This window comes from Engraulis encrasicolus, chromosome 1 (genome assembly GCF_034702125.1).
Source record: "Engraulis encrasicolus isolate BLACKSEA-1 chromosome 1, IST_EnEncr_1.0, whole genome shotgun sequence".
In the NCBI taxonomy this organism is placed as follows: domain Eukaryota; kingdom Metazoa; phylum Chordata; class Actinopteri; order Clupeiformes; family Engraulidae; genus Engraulis; species Engraulis encrasicolus.
The window spans coordinates 217,280-236,376 of NC_085857.1; the positions used below are offsets into that span (position 1 = coordinate 217,280).

General features: G+C 42.5%; 2 protein-coding genes across 2 annotated transcripts in view; one reads left to right on the forward strand and one right to left on the reverse strand.

Annotated features, from left to right (window-relative positions):
• Positions 1 to 2,381, reverse strand: part of ppp1r12c (protein phosphatase 1, regulatory subunit 12C) — a 34,654-nt gene extending 32,273 nt beyond the window's left edge. The window contains exons 1-2 of the mRNA XM_063195210.1: positions 2,100 to 2,381; positions 1,189 to 1,363 (exon numbers count right to left, since the gene is read on the reverse strand). Coding sequence (XP_063051280.1) covers positions 1,189 to 1,363; positions 2,100 to 2,305 — 381 coding nt within the window. The 5' untranslated portion in view covers positions 2,306 to 2,381. The remainder of the gene's footprint in view (positions 1 to 1,188; positions 1,364 to 2,099) is intronic.
• A 3,080-nt stretch (positions 2,382 to 5,461) lies between these two features.
• psmd12 (proteasome 26S subunit, non-ATPase 12) lies at positions 5,462 to 18,066 on the forward strand. The gene is made up of 11 exons (XM_063195222.1): positions 5,462 to 5,677; positions 6,242 to 6,301; positions 6,384 to 6,512; positions 7,447 to 7,554; positions 8,085 to 8,189; positions 9,334 to 9,483; positions 13,593 to 13,727; positions 14,461 to 14,573; positions 15,344 to 15,518; positions 16,474 to 16,551; positions 17,333 to 18,066. The coding sequence occupies exons 1-11, from the start codon at positions 5,570 to 5,572 to the stop codon at positions 17,540 to 17,542; spliced, it is 1,371 nt and encodes a 456-aa protein (XP_063051292.1). The 5' UTR covers positions 5,462 to 5,569; the 3' UTR covers positions 17,543 to 18,066.
• Positions 18,067 to 19,097: the final 1,031 nt, after the last annotated feature.

Here is a 19,097-nt window from a genome sequence, read left to right on the forward strand (position 1 = left end):
AAAATTAGGTAGAATATGGCTATTTACTTCTTCATAGGGGAGAGGGTCATGCATTTTTTGACGGCGTCGCATCAGGGAGGGTCATCAAAGTTTAGAAGCTTGCTAAGGGAGGGTCATGCAAAATTTGACGATCAAAGGTGGACATCTTCCAACGACCCCGGAAATAAAATGCCACCCTTAATAAGCTGGTAGGGTGCAGTTTAATTGAAAGAAAAATGTCTGCACACTTAAATCCCCTTTGTGTTCTTTTTAATAGGCCAAGCTTTCGGTCTACTGACCTTCCTCAGGGCTCAGTTACAAAAAATTTTTTTTCTAACTTTTTTTCGTAACTGAGCCCTGAGGAAGGTCAGTAGACCGAAAGCTTGGCCTATTAAAAAGAACACAAAGGGGATTTAAGTGTGCAGACATTTTTCTTTCAATTTTACACAGTTTTTGTTTATGTTTGGCACCTTTTAATCGAGAGTGCGGTGTGATCCGGCTATACACAGGGTGTAGTTTAATAAAATACCACCCTTAATAAGGTATTAACCATTAGCACCCTTAATAAGCTGGTATGGTGCTGTTTCTTGGTGGTGTCCATGAGTGGCAATTCCACTTCCAACATTTAGGCTGACTTTTGCAAAGACCAAAACAATGCACTTTCCCTTTAACATGCATGCTTCACTTTAGAATCCATTCCACATTTGAAACCGTCCACCTTTTTACAATATTAAACTACACAAACGCAACTCAAAGTTTAACTTATGTAGCAGGAATCAAGGAGGAGCTTTTTTGCTCTGCCTTTCAAAATACCTTTAACATAACTCATATTGATGACTATCAAAAACCTTTAACACACCTTATACTATTGACTATCTGATTAGTGCAATTAGGTGAGAAAGATTGTGGCCTGCGAGAAAATCCAGCGCTATTTGAGGGACGGTTGCAGCCTGGAGGTACAAGTCACCCACCACCTAGTCTGCCATTTCCTAGGCAGTCTGCAACAGTATTCATGGGTTCTACATTTTGTTTATAACCTGAACCTAGCTGCGCACAACTCAACCTCTGATTGTTGGAAACCGCTGTCGGTCCAAAAAAATAGCTCACGTGTTTGGCTGCCAGTGTCTTGCCCCTCCTCACAACATCGTGTTGATAAACATTCAGAACAAAAGTATAGTTCTATCATGAGGCCAAAGCCCCAAAGCTAACCTGGTGCAAGGCCGTGATGCCGTCCGCGTTGGAGCAGTTGACGATGTCTCCGCTGGTTTCCTGCTCCTGCAGACGGAGTCCTTTGGCCTCTTTCAGCATCTCGCCAGCCTCTTCCGTGTCACCGCTGGCGCAGACAGCCAAAAACTCCGCCGTCCTCTCGAAGTGAACTCGCCGCCTGTGAGAGCCCAATGCCCCGTGTTCATGAGAATGACATCAAACACACATAGCTATTACCCGAGGCTACTCAGAGGAATCCTGTCTATATTATAATCAGAGTGCCATGCCAATTAATTAACGTAAATGATCAAGCAAATGAAGCAATAGCCTACACAGCAATTCTGTACACAAGACAGCAGGAAATGGGCGTCTTCACAATTTTTACAAGAACAAACAGCTGTGCCGTAGAAAAACGCGGGACTGCTGCACGTCAAATCGTGATGTGTTTTTCTCATCATTTCACTCACAGGTTGGTTAAAACGAATGCTATTGGCATAAGAAGGAGGCGAGAACATTGTTGTCACTCACTGGCGAGAACAAGATTCGTTCGGTAGCTCACCACTCGCCTCCTCCATTTGTCACTCAAGTGTCAACCTGTTGACATGGTTGAAATTCGTGGGCAGTCATCAAATGTCTAACTACTACTGCCATTTCTCGCCTTTAAAACTTTATAGATTTGCAACCGGGGTAAATTGGTCATTGCATACTTTCGTGCAAACATGTACAATGAGTGTGAATGGTTTTAAAAATCGTTGGCTAACGCTAAAACGACCGCAACGTTAATTGACGTTCTCATCTAGCTATGGGAGCTAGGTGGCTAGCTCTGTAGCTAGCCAACACCAGTAATGTATTAAATACATTCACCTGACTGAAGCATTCATTTCTTGTCATAAATGTTAGTTTGTTTATTTCACCTTCGTTTCGTGGTTTGTCTTGTTGGACCCTCTGGCTCCCCGGTGGGTGGTTTGTTACCATCTGCATCTTGAGATCCCTCCGATTCTCCCGTATCCACAACATCTCCCCGCCACCTTTGTCTAGGCACTGGAGGTTCCCTGTCTGTGCTTGAACCAGACCATCGTTTTAATTGTTCCCGACGTTTAGCTTTCGCCACGTCCCCCATTATTCCCTTCAAAAACCCTTTACTTATATAAAAATCTTCACTCGGACACACCCTCCATGTGTACTGTTTATGATCCGTTCACCACTTCCTCAACTAAACCTGAAGATGTTTCGTCACTTCCTGTTGATAATGAGGAAGCGCTCAAGACCCATGAAACCTGCGCAGCAAAGCAGACAAAATGAACATTTTGAAGAATCTGTGTTATTCACTGTGCATGGGGAATGTAATATAAGAAATGTCAATGTATTGTGTATCATAATATGCGTATCCGTCTTAATGTAGGCTACAAGGCACTGAGATATGCAGTCAGAGATAGGCCTACAGCCTAATGGCATAACCACATTTTGGGTGCTCCAAAAGTAGCCTGATTTACATGTAGTAGGCTACTTATTTCACATCACATCACAAACATGTTATGGAAGAATGCTAATGCATTAGATTAGTAGGTGTGTTGTCGCCTATGAGCCAGTGATGCATTACTGCAGGAGTGGAATAGCAATTCAGGGCAGCCATGGCTCAATGGTTAGAGCAGTAGCCTATTTCCCAACCTTTGTTGTGTTATGTACCCCCTAAGACTTTTCGTTGTGCCATGAGTACCCCCTAACTCACGTTTTACATCACCCCTTCTATTGCAGTGTGACTATGATCCATGCATTTGTTAAAATTACATTTTTTCCAAGTACCCCCTGCCATGTGCTCGCGTACCCCTGGTGGTACACGTACCCCTGGTTGGGAAACACTGGGTTAGAGTGCTGGTCTTAAGATCAGAGGGTTGCAGGTTCAAATCCCACCCTCACCTCACCAGCACTTTCATCCATGGCTGAGCCAGGCACTGTGCTCCAGGGCCTGTAATCCAATACCCTGTACCTAAATAACTAAGTTGTGGTTGGATAAAAAAATATCAGCTAAATGTAATGTAATGTAATGTCTACAAGTGCCTATATAAAAAAGTGACTTGAGTAGAAGTACAAGTACTCTTCTAATGCCTACTCATGTGGAGGTATTAAGTCTTCAAAATGTCTTGTGCTTAAAGGGACAGTTTGGTCAATTTCAACATGCAGTTGTATTGCTCACGCTAGCCTTGACTTGTCAGTACCTGGTGATGCCACATTTTTCGGCTCAGCCCATTCCGAGATATGAGCAATTCTAATGGGGGCAGCGTTTGTTTACATTTTTAAAAAATGAAACATAGGCCAACTCCAAATATTTTCCCAAAAGGTACTGCTGTTTGCTAGTTGTCTGCTGATGTTTTATAACCTTTTGGATGTTTTTGGGAATAAATAAAAATGTTTTTTTGAAATGTAAACAAAGAGCTGCCCCCATTACAATGACCAGGATCTCGGAAACGGCTGAAGAAGAAGAAGAAAAAAATCTCAGGTACTGACAAGTCCAGGGTAGTGTGAGCATTACAACTGCATGTTGAAATTGACCAAACTGTCCCTTTAAGTATTGCAAGTAGACAATGTTCTAACAACAGCCTACTTGTCAAGCCTACTTCTAATAGCCTACTTCTCAATAGCCTTTGTGACGGATTTCATCTTGCACCTGTTCACCCCCCTCGGGGATCGAACGTGCGATCTCGTCAACTACAACGGTCCGGCAATGGGAGACACAGTACGATACCGCTGGGCCAAGAGACTAGTCTCTCGGCCCAACGGCACGAGACTGTATGAGGCTATCGGAGGGAGGTTTACCAACGTTCCACGCCAACTCTGTGCTAGTTAGCCTCCGTTACACCTACTTCTCAATACATTCTTAAAAATGTGGGAACATGATTGCACATTCTACTTGCACTATTTCAAAACACACACACACTCACACACACACACACACACACACACACACACACACACATGATTACAACACACACACACACACACACACACACACACACACACACACACACACACACACACACACACACACACACACACACACACACACACACACACACACTGATACAACACACACACTGATACAACACACACACACTGATAGCCCCCCCCCCAACACTGTATCGTGATTGCACATTCTACTTGCACTAACTCAAAACGCACACACACACACACACACACACACGGACACACTGAATTAACTAAAAAAAAAAACAAGCGCACACACACACACACGTTACTGCTGCTTCATGCCTGCTACTTTGTACTGGCAAACTAGCTACAACTATTTGTAAATATTGCACATCACAAATTGCTTACTTTATATTATTTTTCACCATAATATATTTCACTATTTCAATAATTTGGGTAGTCGCAGTGATGAGGAGATCATCTCATCTTGTCGGATTGGGCCTATTTAATTGCAAACATGGCTTTTCACCAGGAGAGGGCCCTGTGACTGAAACTTCAAGTAGGCCTACTAACCCAATCTAAGAGCTTCATCAAAACTTCATTTGCCCATCATCACAAATGAGTGCTGCTTGCTTTAGGCAGAAATCCTTCATGACCACACTGCTATACAACAGCAAAGCCAAATGAATAGGCCAAGATATGTCAACAAAACAGCAGAATGGTCTTGAATCAGTCTCAGTTGACTGTAGGCAGACAGAATCGCATCCTCCAATCCCCTCGTTCTCTTATAGGAATATATAACTGGAGACTGATTCACTTGCCTGTAGGCCTAACTGTTTTCATTGACTTTAATTGTGTCATTTGATTTGTATTTTAATGCAACTGGAATTTGAATTGTGTAACTTGTGCCGCCACTTGTCCAGGACACCCTTGTAAAAGAGATGTGTAATCTGAACGGTTTATTTTCCTGGTTAAATAAAAATAAATAAATAAATAAATAAACGATAGTGTGTCTCTTCTAGGCAAATGTGTATGGGATACACTGTAGTGCCAGTGTTTCTTTGTTGTTGTTTTTTTCAAATGGTTCTTATGCTGTTTGGAAACTCTGATGAATTAAATGAAATGAAATGTCATCAATTCATCACATATTATAATACTGAATTTTGAATAATAAAAAAAAACAAAAACAAAAACAATGTAATATGAAACGAAACATCACAAAACATTTAAACTCGAACTGCTATCATTCCGAAGAAGACTCCAAACCACATGATGGCAGACTTCCTAGCCACCCGCACGCGCAAGCCCCTGTTGTAGATTACTTCCGTTTGTGTCACTTCAGTGATTGGTTAGTTTTTACAGCTTCCGGTAAATTGACAGAAGTGTTTGTTGTCGGTGGTTAGAGAGCATCAGGAGTGAATTTGCAGTTACAATAAATCTATTTTTGCAAAGCTTCAGAATGGCGGACGAAAGAGCAGAGAGATCCGATGGGAAAATTGTGAAAATGGAGGTTGACTACAGTTCAACTGTGGATCAGCGACTCCCGGAGTGTGAGAAAATGGCAAAAGTAAGTTGAATTAACGTAGCATCTCGGCTGAGTCATGGTAGCGTTGGCGAAGTGTTAGCATGCTAAGCACTTTAATTATTCTTACTTAGCCAACCCCTACTTTGGGTCGCCCGTTATCGAGATAACGCCTTGTAGTTGCCGACAAAGTCGAGAACTTTTATCTCGATCACAACATGAAACCCCTCACGTCAACCTTAACGAAATATCAATGAATCACTCATCACACCGCACAGTTAGCCTATGCTAACTAGCCAGTTTTAATGAATCTCATCCGTGTTTTGGGATGATGATGGTTGATCTTTGCTTAGCGTGTCCATCCCATGACCTTATCTAGGATTAAAATATTGTTAATTTATCGGCGAATAAGGTGTTATTAATGAATGTTATACTGTACCGCCTTCCCTTCCCCAATGTCACACTGTTAGTCTGTTTAGTAGCAGAAGGAGCTGATATGTTTTCCCCTCTCTTAAAAAAAAACTGGTTGTAGCCTAAATGTTGTTTTTGACCGAAGAATATTCCATTGTAACCAGAAGAACTCATTTGTCGTGATGCTTTCAATTGTAGGAAGGACGTCTTCAAGAAGGAATCGAAAGTCTCTTATCCCTCGAGAAACAAACAAGAACGGTGAGCATTTCGGGTTCTTTGCACTACTACGGACAACTTTCCTTAAGTACACCATGTTTGAAATCCTGTATTTTCCTGCCAGGCCTCTGACATGGTGTCCACATCCCGGATATTGGTGGCTATCGTGCAGATGTGCCACGAGGCTAAAGACTGGGATGCCTTGAACGAGAATGTGATGCTGCTGTCAAAACGGAGGAGCCAGCTGAAACAGGTGGGAATATAAGACTCTAGTTTGGGAATAGATGGCAGAAGGCTCTTGCAGCCGGGATGCAGGGCTGATAGTATTCAGGCTCCATGCCTGATTACAGGCCTGACGAGAGTTTGCACACAAAAAAAAACATTGATAATAATTAGCCATTAGGTTATTCTTATCTCAGAAAGTATTACAGGTTCAGGGTTTTCTTCTACTATCAGACTTGAATAATGGTCATACACAGGCTATTAAATGTTTGAGTAATGTGTCAAAATAGGCCTACATTACGTCACTATGCAGTATCTTGTCGTCGTCGTTAGAGTAGGAGAAAAAGTTAAGGCTCAGGATTTTTTTTCACCATCACCCCTGGGGATGTCTGTCTGACCCTGCAATGTATGAATGAAAAAAAAAGAAAGAAGAGAAAACTGGGTGTGATCTATTCCCTAACTACTTGGTTACTTCAGAGACGCTCCAACAAGACGGAAGAGCTCGGTGTGATAATATAAGATAATGTCTCATAATAATAATAATATTAATAGTAATACACAAGTCAGTTCTATGGTGCTTTTCCTAACCCTCATATTATACTATTACATATAATGTTATCATCATAATAACATCAGAAGCGCTGCCTGAACGAAAAAAGTCACCCACAAAGATCACACAGAAATATTTTGTTGGAATTTATTCACACTTCTTTGCTTACTTATATGTACCCTTTTTTGGTCTACATATTGGTGTTAGTGTTTTAAATAGATCCCATGTTGCACTGCTGATTTAACATGTTTCCCAGCTCTTGTATTATATTGTTGTACACCCAGGCTCCTGGTGTCCGGGTTAATATGAAGGAGAAGCTGATGTTCAGGCTGGCTCAGCTGATGTTCAGGCTGGCTCAGCTGTGCGGTGATCTGCAGTGCTAATTTGTTGTGGTGTCTTTGCTCTGTTCAAACAGGCCGTTGCTAAAATGGTTCAGGAGTGCTGCAAGTATGTGGATAATCTGACTGATCTCACTGTCAAACTGAGGCTCATCGACACCCTACGCACCGTGACCGCAGGAAAGGTATGGCTATATTTATTCATGAATAATTCAGTAAACTGCTGCTGTGTAAGTTGCCTCCCTGTCTGTCATATTTGAAAGACTAACTGGAGAAGTGTGGGTGTTGTAACTGGAGAAGTGTGGGTGTCCTAACTCAGCGTTTCTCAACCAGGGTGCCGGGGCCCCTCAGGGGTGCAGCGGGAACGTGGCTGATAAATAAATTATGTATTTTAACACATATTGTTCTAAATTAATAAAGTATTGCTTAGTCTGTGCTCAGTGGAGTCTTTCATCTGCCATTTACGCACAATAAAGTAAATTTAGGTCGCCCCAGTAAGCTGCAACTTCAAACGAAGGTTGTATGACGTTACTTTTCTAAGCTTTTGTGGTATCCGATACGATGCCATGTTACAGCTTGTTGCTTAGGGATGCCTTGAAAATTTTCAGTAATTTAAAGGGTGCCTCGCCTAAAAAAAGGTTGAGAAACACTGAGTCTAACTGGAGAAGTGTGGGTGTCCTAACTGGAGAAGTGTGGGTGTTGTTGACGTCTACAGATCTATGTAGAAATCGAGCGCGCTCGCCTGACCAAGACCTTGGCCAACATCAAGGAGCAGAGTGGCGACGTGAAGGAGGCCGCTGCCATCCTGCAAGAACTCCAGGTAAACTTGTCTTTACTGTAACATACACTCACTCACTCACTCTCACTCTCTCTCTCTCTCTGTCTGTCTCTCTCTGTCTGTCTCTCTCTGTCTGTCTCTCTCTGTCTGTCTCTCTCTGTCTGTCTCTCTCTGTCTCTCTCTCTGTCTGTCTCTCTGTATGTCTCTCTCTCTCTCTCTCTCTCTCTCTCTCTCTCTCTCTCTCTCTCTCTCTCTCTCTCTCTCTCTCTCTCTCTCTCTCTTTTTTTTTTTTTTACTGGGGTCACGTTATCCACTCTCACTGCTTCACGTTTTACTGGATGAAGGTGCATATCCTTCAGCTCCATCTGTCTAAAGCAGAGATCCCATTTTGTATTGATCAGCTGGTAATATTTTATACAGCAGAGATCCCATTTTGTATTGATCAGCTGGTAATATTTTATTCAGGCTGGACCCACTCGCAGGCAAAAATAATTTTGTGGGTGGGTGGGGCTAGTTTACTAGGCTAGGTCACAGACTTTCCAGTTAACAGCTGCTGTAAGATGCTCCTTCCTTTCTGTGATGTAGGCTTCTGTGCATATGGCTCCATCTCGTTCTCTCTCTCTCTCCCTCTCTACCCTTCTCTCTCTCTCTCTCTCTCTCTCTCTCTCTCTCTCTCTCTGTATCTCTCTCTCTCTCCTCTCTTCTCTCTCTCTCTCTCTCTCTCTCTCTCTCTCTCTCTCTCTCTCTCTCTCTCTCTCTGTATCTCTCTCTCTCTCTCTCTCTCTCTCTCTCTCTCTCTGTATCTCTCTCTCTCTGTCTCTCTCTCTCTGTCTCTCTCTCGCTGTCTCTCTGTCTCTCTCTCTCTGTATCTCTCTCTCTGTATCTCTCTCTCTCTCTCTCTCTCTCTCTCTCTGTATCTCTCTGTATCTCTCTCTCTCTCTCTCTCTCTCTCTCTCTCTCTCTCTCTCTCTCTCTCTCTCTCTCCTGTCTCTCTCTCTCTCTCTCTCTCCTCTCTCTCTCTCTCTCTCTCTCTCTCTCTCTCTCTCTCTCTCTTTCTTTCTCTCTGTCCAGGTTGAGACATATGGCTCCATGTAGAAAGCGCCTTGAGGCGGCCTTAGTTGTGATATTGCGTTATATAAATACCGGCTGCATTATGTATATTGTATTGTATTGTGTTGTGTTGTAGGTTGAGACTTATGGCTCGATGGAGAAGAAGGAGAAGGTGGAGTTTATCCTGGAGCAGATGCGCTTGTGCATCGCCGTCAAGGACTACATCCGCACCCAGATCATCAGCAAGAAGATCAACACCAAGTTCTTCCAGGAGGATGGCACCCAGGTAAGACGCCATTACGACATTGTATTGAGAGAAATTGCTGAAAAAGTAATTAGCAGCTTTTAAAATACGTAGTCATAAAGGGTGGTTTTGGTGAATCGAATTTTATTCCCTCGCTTTGTTGTACCAGAAAGACTTGGGGGAGCAAAGTAGAGTTGTTAACATTGAGTAGCCACCACATGTACACATCGTTATTTGATGTTGACAAACGGCTCTTGACTTTGACTCAGTCATCAGCTCAGCCCCTGGAACGCTCCAATCCGGCAACGCCTGCCCACCCAGTAATCTGTAACTAACCTACAGTATACTTTGGGGGGTACTCATGGCACAACTAAGAGGCTTAGGGGGTACGCGAGACAAAAAAGGTTGGGAAACACTGCTTTAGGAGACCGTAGGTTAGGAGACCTTAACGAGACTTAATGTTGAGAATAAAGAAAGAGAAAAAGAGTTTGCTTAGCACTGTAGATGGTTGTGTAGTGCAGTGTTTCTCAACCTTTTTTTAGGCGAGGCACCCTTTCAATTCATGAAAAATTTCAAGGCACCACAAAAAATGGCATCACATCCGATAAACTACCACACAAGCTTAGAAAAGTAACACATTTGGAGACCTCTGATGACCTACTTTCGAAGTTGCAGCTGACTGGTGCGACCTACAGTATATTTACTTTATTGTGCGTAAATGAAAGATTCCACTGACTAGCATTAACTTATCAATTTAGACAAATATGTATTATATTACAGAATTTATTTATCAGCCACATTTCCGCGGCATCCCTTAGGGTGGCCCGCGGCACCCCAGGGTGCCCCGACACCCCTGTTGAGAAACACAGGTGTAGTGCATATCTTGTCCTAGTCGCCAACAAATCCCACAGAAAGAAAGATGAGTAGGACAACGCCCCCTTAGGAGACCAAACTTGTGCACACTTTGTTCATTGCATGGGGTAGGCGGGGTTTAACATATCCCACTCTACCAGACGATGTTTGGTGACGTGGTGGAGTAATAATGTAATATCTCTGTCCATAAGATCTCTGGCGACGTGTCTATAAGACAGTGTTTCCCATACATTGAGGAAACTATGGCGGCCCGCCATAGTTTAAATTTGGCCGCCATAGTTTACGAAAATGTAAAAAAAAAAAAAAAAAAAAAAAAATTTTTTTTTTTTTTTTTAAACGATATCCGTTTTTGTTAAAAACGATTTGAATTACGATTTTGAATTTCCTTCGCATTTTCCTCCTGGAGTAAATACATCCTAGACTCTGTATTGATTAGATAAGTAGTCCCACGGTAACACAGAATGAGGGGAAAGCATTAGGAAGTGACCATAAGGGTATTACAGTTGATTCATGTGTGCACACGTGTAACATCGGGTGAGTAGAACATGTGCGCAACGATGCGTTATGACACGCCGATATGCGAGGATCTTCGCCCAAATCGCTAGTCGCATGCATCATCGCTAACTGCGTTTACATCGCGTGCCGCGTGTAAGGGAAATGTTAGTTGTTTACATGTATGGAATTCACTTCAATTTGTGCTGTTTCTTGCTTCAGTTGTGGACAAAACGATTGGCCAAACTCACAATAGAAAGCCTTTGCTGTGCTACTGTCCCAGAGAGCTGAAAAAAAAAAACCTTCATAGAAAAAGTCCCTCTTAACAGGGGTGTTAACCAATCCAATGAGTTCTCTCATTGCTCTCTCTCTCTCTCTCTCTCTCTCTCTCTCTCTCTCTCTCTCTCTCTCTCTCTCTCTCTCTCTCTCTCTCTCTCTCTCTCTCATAGTAGCCTACTATTTACCCATAACAAATGGTGAATTTCTGAGCCCTTTTTAATTTGTAGCCTATACCACTGAAGGCATGATAATGCTTCATCATATTTTAGAAATAGGGCCTATGTGCCTTTTATATACCAAATGTTCATCATTTTGAAATTGTTTCAGTTGTTTATGACTGTGTATGACTGAAATTATCTCTACATACCATCAGTGCTGCATTGCTTTGTAAAGATAGGCTATTCAACACACTTTAAAAACACACTGAAAAGATACGGCCATAGTAGCCTACTAAAAACATTTTGTTCATAATAATGGTGATTAATAAATGGTGGTCTTCAATTTTCATACTGACATCCTTAAATTTGACTTTGTAGATCACGGCAGACCATCAACTTCAAAAGTAGGCTAGATCTTGGTTAAAAAAAGGTTGGGCACCCCTGCTATAGAGAGAACCACAAGTGCTTGAAAGACAGGGATCAAAAGCCTAGTCAAGTTGTTGTAGTTAACTTGGGTTTGGGAGCAATATAAAAAACCTTCAGAGAAGGGACAGTTGGGATGAGTTTACTAACACTCCCTAGGCTTTGTTTTACAGTTGTAATGAGTTTGGTGACAGACCTTCATTGACACAGCAGAGGAGACATCGGGCTGCATATAGAAATTAATGTGTAATGAATGTGAATATAGACATAAATGTGTAATATGTTGTTCAGCCCTTTTAACCCTATCCAGACCGGGCTTTTTTGGCATTCCTGGGACCGGGGGGGGGCTCTTTTGACCCCCCCCCTCATAACTTAGGAACCGAATGGCGTATGACCACCAAACTTGGAGGGGATGATCTTCAGCCAAAGAACTATGACTGACATCAGTTTGGTGTCATTATTGGACATTATGACATCATTATGACGTCATTTCCTGATTTTATTGCCCAAAATGTCACCTTAATGTATTTTCCATCTAACTTGGGTAATGCACATCAATTTTGGTTATTATGTGCATCAGACCACTTCAAATGTTCACAAGGGTGTCTGATGCTAATGAAAATGTAAAAAAATGTGAAAAGTGATGATGATGAGACTTAGATCAGTGATTTTTGGTCAGGCGTACCTGTCAGAAAACCGTTGCCATGGCAACAACAAAAATGATAAACCTAATCTTTTGGTATCACATTGTAGCCAACTTCATTTTAGGAAAAGTCACAAAGTTTCGTAGTCATAGCTTTAGTCATTCAGGAGTTATACGACATCAAAGTTGGTGCGGGCACTTTTAGCCCCCCCCCGGTCTGGATAGGGTTAATGGGAGGAATTTGGAAAAAACTGGCCCTGTGACCAGCACCCCTCATGTAGAATGTGTACGCCTACAGATATGTGTGGGGGAAAAGGCATAGCCTACCCTCTAAGACCCTTTTTGTCTATGCGTTAACAATTTCACAGTGCTCTTAAATTCTTATCTGTGCTCCTATTTTATTTTATTATTGTTTCCCAGACCCCTACATGAGGGACGAATGAAGCTGTGTTGTAAACAGAAATTATTCACTGTACTGCATTTTTTGACAATGACAATGTACTACTATTATACAAGTCATGGGTAAAATCTTATGTAGCCTTATTTCTCAAAATATAAATGGCTGAAATATAGGCCCAGGCCTACAGTTTCTCCATGCGCCAATGTCATACTGTAGTCATTGTTTTGCCGTTTTGCATTTACGCTGCAAGAATACCCCCCCCCTCCCCCCCCCCCAAAAAAAGGCCCGCGTGAGAAGACCCAACCCCCCCCCCCCCCCCCCCCACGGACAAAATAAACCCCGGCTGCCCCCATAGTTTCCAAAATTTCTGTGGGAAACACTGTAAGATCTTTAGTGACGTGTTGTACAAGATCTCTGGTGGCGTGTTGTATATAAGATCTCTGGTGACGTGTTCTATAAGATCTCTGGTGACGTGTTCTATAAGATCTCTGGTGACGTGTTCTATAAGATCTCTGGTGACGTGTTGTATATAAGATCTCTGGTGACGTGTTGTATATAAGATCTCTGGTGACGTGTTGTATAAGATCTCTGGTGACGTGTTCTATAAGATCTCTGGTGACGTGTCTATAAGATCTTTAGTGGCGTGTTGTATAAGATCTCTGGTGACGTGTTGTATAAGATCTCTGGTGACGTGGTGCAGTAATAATATAATATCTCCGTCTATAAGATCTCTGGTGACGTGTTGTATAAGATCTCTAGTGACGTGTTGTATAAGCTCTCTGGTGACGTGTTGTATAAGATCTCTGGTGACGTGGTGCAGTAATAATATAATATCTCCGTCTATAAGCTCTCTGGTGACGTGTTGTATGATGACACCGCACAGGAGTCCAAGCTGAAGTACTACAACCTGATGATCCAAGTGGACCAACACGAGGGCTCCTACCTCTCCATCTGCAAACACTACCGCGCCATCTACGACACGCCCTGCATCCTAGAGGACAGCAGCAAGTGGCACCAGGTACGCTGACTACTGTTACATTACATTATATTACATTATATTACAGTATTATTACATTACACTACCGCGCCATCTACGACACGCCCTGCATCTTAGAGGACAGCAGCAAGTGGCACCAGGTACGCTTATTACAATATTACACTACATTATATTACATTATATTAGTGTTATATTACACTACCGCGCCATCTACGACACGCCCTGCATCCTAGAGGACAGCAGCAAGTGGCACCAGGTACGCTTATTACTGTTACAGTATTATTACATTACAACACTACACTACATTATATTACATTACATTACATTATATTGCATTATATTGCATTATATTACAGTATTATTACATTATTATTACATTACACTACCGCGCCCTCTACGACACCCCCTGCCTCCTGCAGGTCAGCAGCAAGTGGCACCAGGTTATTACTGTTACATTACATTACATTACATTACATTATATTACAGTATTATTACAGTATTATTACATTACACTACCATGCCATCTTTACTGCATATTTTGTGTGTGTGTGCGTGTGTTGTCCATCAGTATGTTAGTCTTCCAATTGCAGTGTGTGTGTGTGTATTACGTTTTTGACAATAAAGTTGACTTGACTTGACTTGACTGGTTGTGTCTTTTAGGCCTTGAAGAGTGTGGTGACTTGACTTGACTCTTTAAGGGCGTGGGGCTGTATTGACTTGTCTTATTATGACATTATTGTCGTGTGTCTTTCAGGCCTTGAAGAGCGTGGTGCTGTACGTCATCTTGGCTCCGTACGACAACGAGCAGTCCGACCTGGTGCACAGGATCAACGCTGACAAAAAACTAGAAGAGATTCCCAAATACAAGTGAGTGAGCGTGCGCTGGAGAACACCTCTCATGACTATAATTGTATCCTCGTTGTCCAACCCTCCCTTCCTGTGCATGTTGTGGTGTGTGTTGTTGTCCAACCCTCCCTTCCTGTGCATGTTGTGTGGTGTGTGTTGTTGTCCAACCCTCCCTTCCTGTGCATGTTGTGGTGTGTGTTGTTGTCCAACCCTCCCTTCCTGTGCATGTTGTGGTGTGTGTTGTTGTCCAACCCTCCCTTCCTGTGCATGTTGTGTGGTGTGTGTTGTTGTCCAACCCTCCCTTCCTGTGCATGTTGTGGTGTGTGTTGTTTTTAGCATGCTTATTCATGTGTGGGAGACTGTTGCCATAGTAACGCTGGTCCACATGCCTAACACTGTGCACATTTGTTCAGTAGTAGTAAAGTATGTCCAGTAAGTGTGTGTGTGTGTGTCCATGTTATTCAGGGAGCTCCTGAAGCAGTGCGTACAGTACAGTAGTAGTAGTAATACAGTAGTAATTACAGTGAGTGGTACAGTAGTAGTAGTAGTGTTATTACAGTGAGTGTATATCTCTACTTGTGTTGTCCAGGGAGCTCCTGAAGCAGTATGTGTTCAGTAGTAGTAGTGTTATTACATTAAGTGTATCTCTGTGCCCTTGTGTTGTGTTGTTTAGGGAGCTCCTGAAGCAGTTCACCACCATGGAGCTGATGCGTTGGGCCGCATGTGTTCAGTAGTAGTTAGTAGTATTAGTGTTATTACAGTGAGTGTATATCTCTACTTGTGTTGTCCAGGGAGCTCCTGAAGCAGTTCACCACCATGGAGCTGATGCGTTGGGCCGCGGTGACCGAGGACTTTGGCAAGGAGCTGCGGGAGGGATCACCTGACAGCCCGGCCACCGACGTCTTCACCTACGCAGAGGAGGGACAGAAGAGATGGGGAGACCTCAAGAACAGAGTTGTGGAACATGTCAGTATTGCAGAACACTACACTGCGCTACGCTACGCTACACTACCCAGCATGCACCACTACACTACACTACACTACACTATTATCGAGATGGGGAGACCTCAAGAACAGAGTTGTGGAACACGTCAGTATTGCAGAACACTACTCTACACTACACTACACTACACTACCCAGCATGCACCACTACACTACACTATTATAGAGATGGGAAGACCTCAAGAACAGAGTTGTGGAACACGTCAGTATTGCAGAACACTACTCTACTCTACACTACACTACCCAGCATGCCACGCTACGCTACGCTACGCTACACTAGACTACACTAGACTAGACTAGACTAGACTACACTTGGCTGACGCTTTTATCCAAAGCAACTTACAGATACCTTTGATCCAAAGCAGCTTGGATATTACAGGGTATTGGTTCCAGTCCCTGCAGCAGTGTGGGCGTAAGTGCTTCAAGGGCTCTTCAGCCTCGGGGGGAGAAGGGGATTAAGGGTGAAGGGCGGGGTTCGAACCTGCAACCCGCTGATCTTGAAATCACATTTTCATGTGACGTCAGACACCTAGGAACACCGAACATTTCAATGCATTCAATTCGTTACCTGACATTCAATACATTTAACTAGTTATCTTACATTCGATGCTGATGCAAAAGTTGCGAAAGTTTTTTTTTGTTGATGCGACCGTCTTCTGCCATAAGCCAGTCATCGCCGTAATGGAGTAATGTACTAACTGCTTTGCCTCAAAATGGAGCTTGTGTGCCTTCATTATGTTGCATGTAGTGTTGGCTAAAATGGCCATTTCAATTTCAATCTCTATGTGTGTCATCTTCATGAAAGATGGTGGTGACCATTTATTGGTTACTTGCAGTGCATTTCTTGAATGCAGTGCTTCAGATAAAAGTTAAGATGTGCAATGTTGTGAATGAACCCTTTTGTGCATTTTAATTTCAGAACATCCGCATCATGGCCAAGTACTACACCAGAATAACCATGAAGAGGATGGCCGGATTGCTGGATCTCTCTGTCGATGTAAGTTGAACATTTTCGCCGCTGCACATTTCAGAATAACTAAAGCCAGGCATACACTGCAGATTTTTTTTTGTGTTTGGTTTTTTTGGCCCGATTTTTTGGTGACTTTTTAGTCATTTTATTTCTATTTTCACACATAGTATATTCGGTAACACTTTATTTTAGGGATACATCTATTAGCACTAATACATACAATGTTAACGCCTGCGTAAGTAACTTGTAAGGCATGTACTAAGCAAACGCTAAGGCCTACTAGGTCCTTACTAAGGTTAAATTGGTAATAAATCCCTTATTGTGCATGAACAAGACATTTGCGAATACATGCCTAACAAATGTTTGATTTTGCTTTGTACATGCCTTACAAGTTACTTATACAGGGACATTGTATGTATTAGTGCTAACAGATGTATGCCTAAAATAAAGTGTTACCGAATATTCATTCTTGTTTGACGTCCGTGGTGTCTGGTTAGGAGTCAGAGGAGTTCCTGTCCAATCTGGTGGTGAACAAGACCATCTACGCCAAACTGCAAAAATGACAGTACTTGGGCCATACTAGAAAATATTAGTTTACTACCTTGTAAACTTTCATGAAAAGATCAAATTTGGCAATAGGCAACCCAGTCCAATAAGCAGCATAGTTGCAGTACCTTTTTTAACCATTTCCTGCACAATGTATCTAAAAATTCACCGAAGAATCGTGGCAAAATTTTTAGTCATTTTATTTCCATTTTCACACACGGTATATTCATTCTTGTTTGACGTCCGTGGTGTGTCCTGGCAGGAGTCAGAGGAGTTCTTGTCCAACCTGGTGGTGAACAAGACCATCTACGCCAAAGTGGACCGTCTGGCCGGCATCATCAACTTCCAGCGGCCCAAAGACCCCAACGACCTGCTGAACGACTGGTCCCACAAGCTGAACTCCCTCATGGCCCTCGTCAACAAGACCACCCACCTCATCGCCAAGGAGGAGATGATTCACAACCTGCAGTAGTTTAGTTTGGAGTCTCGTCTCTCTAAAGGTCGCAAGTTTGAAATGGGTGCCAGAAGGTCATCTTATTGGAGGGAGGCCCATTTTTTTTTTTTTTCCTGTCAAAAAAAATCGCCTCCAAGTTTTTTTTGGACTGAACATCACAACCAACCAAACTAATTTAGAGTACTCACCTGACCCCACTTTAAATGTATTGGTTGTGCATTTTGTAGTACAATATTTGCTGCAACATGTTCTGTTAAAAAAAAAAAGTTCTGTGTGGCCTGCAAGTCAATGTTGAAAAAACTGTCCCATTTGCTTCACCTGTGTTAATAAAGGTATGTGGTCCATTTTCTAAAAGCCTGAAGTGGTAAGTTATGAAGTGGTCATGAAGTGGTAAGGTAGTCGTGGTCATAACTTTAACAGGGGAGCGATGGTGAGTCAGTTCAGCTGTGGGCCGCTTTGAACTACACTATGCTGTTAACGTGTGCTTGTCTTTTTTTATGTGTAATCTTTGCAATACAAAATATGAAACCAACAATATGGCTCACATTGAGTTGATCATTTTAATTCTGAAGTGTAAGTTTGAGCCTGGGAAGCTCAACTGGGAAACTCCAACTCCCATTGTCAATGTGACACAGCACTCAACTGCACAGAACAACATTGCATTCATGCCTCACCCGTGCATGGGGGAAGCCCCCAATGGCGCCCCATGGGGAGCAGTGCAGCGGTACAGTGCCATGCTCAGGGTGCCTCAGTCATGGAGGAGGATGGGGGAGAGCACTGGTTAATTACTACCCCCACCAACCTGGCAGGTCGGGAGTCGAACCGGCAACCTTTGGGTTCCAAGTCTGATGCCCTAACTGCTTACCCATGACTGCCCCTCAACCCAATCCCTATGGTGCAACAAGTGGTTGTCCAAGTTAACCACCACTGACTATTGATACTTACAGCACTCGAGATATGTATAGCCTACCATTGAAATTTCTCTGAAATGGTGTTGGAGTCTTATGTGTTAATATTCATTTTTTTAAACAGAATTTGACACATTGGGTCACATAGCGGACTGTCCTTCAGCAGAGAGAGTGTAGAATCTTGGGTCTCCAGTCTCAAACACGTCATTCACTGCTTTATAGGGAAAGAATAACCGCCATTTTTTCATATATTATGTTTTGTGGTACCCAACCAAATCAAATATGGATAATAGTTAAACTGTGTATTACTATCAAGAAAGGGGTGGAAATCCGTTCAAATCTTAACCTGCGTGATCACCTTCAAACCCCAATGTAGCATTGACCATAACCATAACCACCTTTTTAACTATGTAATTGACCATAACCATAACCACCTTTTTAATTATGTAATTGACCATAACCATAACCACCTTTTTAATTATGTAATTGACCATAACCATAACATGAACATAACCTACAGGAAACGGCTTAATAACATTCACATGAACATTGTTTCGCAAAATGCAATGGAAACATTGGAATTAAACCATAATGGTGACTATCTGAATGTAAAATGGACATTTTGTCATATAATACACGATTATGATAATACCTCACAGTGACTG

What these genes read in the sequence shown, in the direction of transcription:
- psmd12 (XM_063195222.1), top strand. Translation starts at nt 5,570, where the DNA reads ATGGCGGACGAAAGAGCAGAGAGATCCGATGGGAAAATTGTGAAAATG. An exon ending in AGTGTGAGAAAATGGCAAAA is followed by an intron (nt 5,678 to 6,241) that starts GTAAGTTGAATT and finishes TTTCAATTGTAG; the next exon opens with GAAGGACGTCTTCAAGAAGG. An exon ending in CCATCCTGCAAGAACTCCAG is followed by an intron (nt 8,190 to 9,333) that starts GTAAACTTGTCT and finishes GTTGTGTTGTAG; the next exon opens with GTTGAGACTTATGGCTCGAT.